Below are 6,486 nucleotides of genomic sequence, written 5' to 3'. Positions count from 1 at the left end.
TTATTAATAATACTGAATATTCAATGTCTGATACAACTCAATTAATAATGTTTTACAGCGGAAATATAAAACCAGAAATACAATGTCTGAACAGATGCAGCGGATATAAAATATAAATCAGAACTGAAAACAACGATCTTCATCACCAGCCCCAAAATTGAATCTGCTCTTCTTCTTCTAACTTTTCTTCATCGTTCTTATCTGAGATGGGTTTGGTGGGTGAGTGATATGGTTGTCACTCAGTAAGCAGGGGCGGGAATAACTCCCAGTTTTCGAAATGGTTTTCAACAGAAACAGTAATACAATAATATATAGAAACATATATTTTCAGAACAGTAATCAGAATTCAGAGATCACAGGTTTCAGAACAGAAATCACAATTAGTAAGTACTGAGCACGTTAGTGAATTTCATGACTAAACTGATATCAGTCCCCTATATGTTCTCTCCTCTAAGGAGTGAGGCCAGAATCAGAATCAGAATTCAGAAGTGTTCAGAATATATATTCCTACCATTAGTTCACTAGGGAGTTTCAGTGCTTCATAATCATATATCAGAAATCAAACATACAGAACTGAACTTTAAAACAGAATTATCGAACGGATTTCAAGATATTTATATATAAGCCCACTTACGGTAATTTGCTAGAGTTTTTCTGTTGAAGTCTGGAAATCTGCTTGCCTCGCTACTGAATTTTACAGATTCGAAAAATGCACTCTCTTAGCTCTAATTTCAAGTGATAACTCAAGATTTTGGTAACATCAATTCAGAGATTGAGGGTGCTATTTATAGGCCAAAATCTGACTGTTAGCCTTCCAATTAATGACCATAATCTGCCATTAACAACCTTTATTTCATGTTAAATGCTTCATTTAAAAGTCCTGAGCAGAACCAGTAGCTATCTGCTTGAATCTCGCTACTGAACTCTTCTGCTGCTGGATTCTGTCTGCTGGATTTTGTCTGCTGGAAAAATACCATCTTCTGAAATCTAAGTTGCTGATGGAATTGTTAGCTTCTGCTGAAATTTGCTAGCTGTTGCTACTGCTGGAATTTCAGGTTCTCACATCTTTCTCTATGTCATAATCTTAGTCATCGACTTCAACTTGGACTTTGTTTTCACATGTCGAGCTAGAGCTTGTGCTACTGGAATATCGAAACATTTTGAAGCAAAAAAAAATTCAATTCTACGTGTTTGCCAAATGGTATATTCTTAGAGTGAATAATTGTAGAGTACAAAGTGTCTATATTTTTTTCTTCTCAACGGCTACTTTGCAACAATCATATTTGAAACGGTTATATTCTAACGACTACTTTGCAACGGCTACATTAATGGACTAGAGAGATACATTAATTGAAATTAAAATTACAATAAATGAAAATTAAATATTCCATCTCCCCCTAATCTCTTGACATAGACGTTCGTAGATAATAAGTTTTCCATCTGTCATTTGTGAATTGTCCTTCGAAAGGATTGCGTATTCATTTAGTTGAATTTTTGACTATGGAAGCTTTTGTTTTCATCTCTTCAAGTTGTTTTTGTTTCATTTCAACTTAAGATTTTTACATGCTTTTATACTCCGTAAACTTTGCAAACATATTGTCCAAGTTTAATTTCATACATTCTATGTTCGATTTCATTTTGTCTTTTTTTTTTTTTTTGCCTTCTGACCCATTGGACGATTTTCCTCTCCGTTTAGGTCTATTTGTAGACTCGCATCTTGGTTGGGTGAGGTTTTGCTTGCTCTCGACTCTGAGGTCCTTGCCTTCTTCGTCGCAACAAGTTGATTAACGGACTATAGAGTAAACGTTGGACGGTCTTTTATGATTCTCCACAGATGCTGGAGATTAAATGCCATACCGCTATTTTTCTCGCGATATTTTTCATATCCTCATCACTGTGGCCGCTACGATATGTACTATAAATGCTATTGTAATTTGCGTTGAAACGATATAATTTTTTTGGATGGTATTGTGTCGGTTGCATGTGTATTAAATGAATAATTTGGTGAATATGGATAATTTGGTGGATATGAGCTATAAAGATAATTTGGTGGATATGAGTTACGTGGATAATTTGGTGGTATGGAAAATACGGATAATTTGGTGGAATCTTTAAATTTTGAGAAGAATCATTTTCTTACGGAATTTTCGAATAATTCACGTAATTCCTAAAAAACTTCGGTTATTTCCATCCATTTCGGAACAAAATAGGATTTTAGAAATAATATTAAAAATAAAATTAAGATGATGAAAATAATAGAAAGAAGATTTTTGAAGTGATTTATGATGTAAAATAAAGTGTTTGAATGTATGAAATAATTTGATGAATATTTACAGGCGAATATTTGTTTTTTTATTGAAATATCTGTTAAATAGCCGTTCAAATTTTTTTAGAACAATTTAAAAAAGTCGACAGTTAAATTTTTTTCCATAAAATTTGTTTTATTTTTTTAAAACTAATTGTATTAAAATATTTGAAATAATTTTAAAACCAAAATGTGGGAATCTTTTTGGTTTGTGTTTTTATTTATTTATTTTTTGATTTTGATTAGAGTAAGATGTGGGAATCTTTTTGTTTTAATGTGGGGATTTTTTTTTCCTCATATCAGAACATTTTTAACTGCAATGGGAATTGTATTTAATGAATTTTAAAACAATTATTTTATAATGTCAAGAATATCAAATTAATAAATAAATCCGAAATTAGATGAGCTATTCTTTGTGGGAATTTTTTAACCGTGGAAGTCAAGCACATCACTAATAATTATGATAGCATAGTAATAATCTCAGTTGGTATACTTTGCATACATGTACACATCAGCGTATGAAGGAGGATAGAAAGATTTTCATCTTTCTAAACAACCGACGACACAATAGGAACTCTAGTACAAATTAGTACATGAAATAACAAGGTCCAAACCGCAAGAACACAATGAATCAAGTCCTGTTCGAGGGCGATTTTCTTTCGAGGTCATCCAACTCGTAACCTAGAAAAACACCCGCCCGGTGAACCCCAGAATCCTCCCCCGGCCCTTCACAGGCCGCGTCTTTTCCGCCTTCCTCACAAAGCACAAACTTTCTAGCGAAAAATGTGAAATAAAACAAGTTGAGAACCCCTAGAGATGCAATGAAATAATAGTAGTACTCAAGCTTATTCTTGTTAAGGTCATTGCCCCCTAGCCATGCTCTGTCTCCTCTGCCTTTTGTGACAGAGTGCACCACATTCACGAGGAATGAACTTAGATAGCTTGCAATCGACAGGCTAAGGAAAAAGACCGAACCCGCGACACTTCTCATTGTCTCCGGCATCTGTATAGTGAAAAATTCCATTATAGTGACTGCCGCAAACGCCTCGGTTAGGCCGGAAAGTATGAACTGAGGCAGCAGTGCTGTTACATGTAGAGGTGAATCCAATGTGTTGTGTCTTAGAGCCAATTCTTTTCGTTTTATCTCGACGATTCCTGCAACTACCATGCACAGAATGGACATGATGATCCCGGTCGTAATCCTTTGCTGCATCGTCATTCTCAAGTCCGCTTTCTTCAAGATTTTCTTGAATTTCTTGACATATATTTGCTCGTAGACGAAAATCCAAATCGAAAGGGCTACCATGGACGATATCCCCATCCAGGCTGGTGGGATTGTGAAGCTTTTCCCCAACATTCTGTTCATCTGGATGGATTGGAGGATTCCGAATGTGCTTTGCTGATCCATCACCACGAAGCACCCCACGCCCGAGATCCAGACGGGACCGATCCCGAATAAGCACTTCAAGTTCTCAACTTGTTGCACACTGCACAGTTTCCAGCCATTTTTGGGCATATTTTGTGCATCCACTTCACTTGGATCAGTTATCACTGCTGCCTTATCCAGGAACTTGAATCTATCAGCCTTGATCGTTTTACGCGACTTGGATTCTGCTTCCGACACACCATTATAGAACACTATCCCGTCTCCAGATTTCAAATCAGTCTTTCGTTTCCGATATGCCGCAGCCATGACCTTAGCCATGTCCACGAAAACCGTCCCCTGCGGCGTTTTGTAAATGTACGTGTGCATTCCTATCAAGAAAGTCGTGATCGAGATCGCAAGACAGGCGGTGGGGATAGCATAGCCTATCATCCAGCTGATATTCGTCTGGACGTAGATAACACCCGTTAGAGCTATGATCAACGCGATGGTGAACGAAAAGTACCACCAGTTGAAGAAGCTCTCGAGCTGGGCTCGCCCCTTGTCGGTTTTTGTATCGAACTGATCGGCACCAAAGGCGATGTTACATGGCCTAATCCCACCGGCACCCAGCGCCACAAGCCCGAGGCCAGTGAACAGGAAGGCAAGCTGCCATTTTTCGGGCTCGATGCATTTCGAATATTCCCCAACAACGCATGGCGGTGGCCTGAGTTCAGGTATTCCAGCAGTTAGTGTAATAGCTCCCATTCCCTGATCACACAGAAAAATATATACACACATTTAAATGCTGATTATATTATCCACAAATAAATTATCTACACAAGCATATATTATGTTATGTTACTTATCTCAAAAAAACTACACATCCGATTTTCGCAAGAATCATTGCTAAAGAAATTCTAGTCTTGAGAAGATCGATACCATACCAACAACGTGAAAATGGTTCCAAACAGGAGGGTGAGGAACCGCCCCAGATACACATCGGAAACAACGGCACCGGCTATCGACGACAGGTTCGTGGAGCCGGACCATATCGTCACCGTGTTTATCAAAAATATCCCGCTCAAATTGTATTTGGTACGTAAATACAACGTAATGTTGGCTACCAGGCTTATCGACGCCAGCTTCTCGAACGATTCATTTCCTTTCAAGAATCCAATTCAGAAAACATGGAAAATTCATGTTCAAGAAGAAAATCATTAGAAATTTAAATAAATTTATCTACCAAGAATGTATTTGATGGCTCTCCATCCACCAGGCTTCTTGGATAGCGATTGAGATGAAGAAGGAAGGGTCTTTCGGGTAGAGGGAGAATGGCTACCAATCTCCATTACTCTCCCTTCTCCTTTTTTTTTTTTGTTTTGCCTTCTTTGTTTTCAATATCTTTTCATTGCTCCCATTTTGTTATTTGGCTTTGGAGGAGGAGATAACAATACACGGCTTGTTAATATTAAAAAACTTGAAATTCGGAGAGTAAGTTGTGGGTAATTCATCCATGTGAGTTAATGTTTAAGGGGTTGGTTAACTGCATGCCACACATCATGGAGATGCCAATATTTGGTAATTTCATCAATTTTGACCAAAAAAAAAACTAATCTCCAAAAGAGAAAAAAGGGGTAATTTATATTCACAAAAATTCTTGTGAGACGGTCTCACGGATCAATTTCGTGAGACGGTCTCTTATTTGGGTCATCCATGAAAAAATATTACTTTTTATGCTAAGAGCATTACTTTTTATTGTGAATATCGATAAGGTTGACCCATCTCACAAATAAAGATTCGTGAGACTGTCTCACAAGAGACATACTCATTTATATTTTAACTCATTATTCCACTCAAATACGAATGGTTCCATCTTGTTAACTAGAACACATATAGTCGGTTCATAACTGTCATCAAGATAAATATTATCGGTCATCGACGAAGATCATTAACTTTGTCATATTCTGTGTTGAATTCAATCTTTAATATTGGCATGCTCAATTTATTATCACTAGGTTAATGCTGTCGTCGTAGAAGACTCTTGATAATTGATGATTTCTTGTTCCTGTAGGCGACATGTTGACATCAAGCTACTAGAGGTGTTTGTGCAAAAGGGGTCAGCTAAGTTTTCGGGCCTTGCTTTGAAATTTTCGATAAATATTGAAATTTCTTTGCGGGAGAGGATTTGGTTAAGTCACATTCTCATATGTTACATAATTTTTCTATTTCGAATAAATATGTAAGGGTTTGTCTAACCTCATCACGACTATGATATTCTTGATTAAATTTGCGATATAATAAATAAAATATATGTTAAAGAAATTATTATCCAAAAGTTTTGGTGATCGACAAAATCAAAACAGCACTTGACTGTTTCAGGAAACAGCTGTTCTTTGCATTGCAACAGGTACCAGTTCAACCGTCCAAACACAGCAACTGGAATATATTTCAACCGGCTACAGCACAAGAAGTCTAACCGCTAGAATTTTAGACCGCATACAAATTCAACCGTTTGGATTAAAAGGAGTATAGACTTGAATGATCCTCATCAAAATCAGATCATTAAAGAGAGCTATTTATTGCTCATTTATTAAAAGGCATTCTTTGACCGACTCTAGACATTCAAAGAGTTGCATCATCTCAAAGTCAACTTATCTCTACACTAATTCCAAGAGTGATATGCATTTATTTCAATATCCCAGAAAAAGAAGATCAAATGTAGATTACAAAGTTCTGATGCTGAAAACAGTTACCATAAATGGAACTCCTCAAGAAAAGTGATTCAGAACTACGCTGAGCAATAAGAACATTAAAT

At 36.7% G+C, this 6,486-nt stretch overlaps 1 protein-coding gene across 1 annotated transcript; it reads right to left on the bottom strand.

The window, feature by feature from the left end:
* Positions 1–2,753: 2,753 nt before the first annotated feature.
* LOC142528221 (protein NRT1/ PTR FAMILY 2.8-like) lies at positions 2,754–5,161 on the bottom strand. Its single transcript, XM_075633253.1, has 3 exons — positions 4,915–5,161; positions 4,616–4,833; positions 2,754–4,439 (listed from the first exon to the last, which is right to left on the bottom strand). Exons 1-3 carry the CDS (start codon positions 5,018–5,020, stop codon positions 2,937–2,939), a joined length of 1,827 nt encoding a protein of 608 aa, XP_075489368.1. The 5' UTR covers positions 5,021–5,161; the 3' UTR covers positions 2,754–2,936.
* Between the last annotated feature and the right edge of the window lie 1,325 nt (positions 5,162–6,486).

The sequence above is a fragment of the Primulina tabacum genome, chromosome 16, assembly GCF_025594145.1.
Source record: "Primulina tabacum isolate GXHZ01 chromosome 16, ASM2559414v2, whole genome shotgun sequence".
In the NCBI taxonomy this organism is placed as follows: domain Eukaryota; kingdom Viridiplantae; phylum Streptophyta; class Magnoliopsida; order Lamiales; family Gesneriaceae; genus Primulina; species Primulina tabacum.
This window is presented reverse-complemented; position numbering and strand designations above follow the sequence as displayed.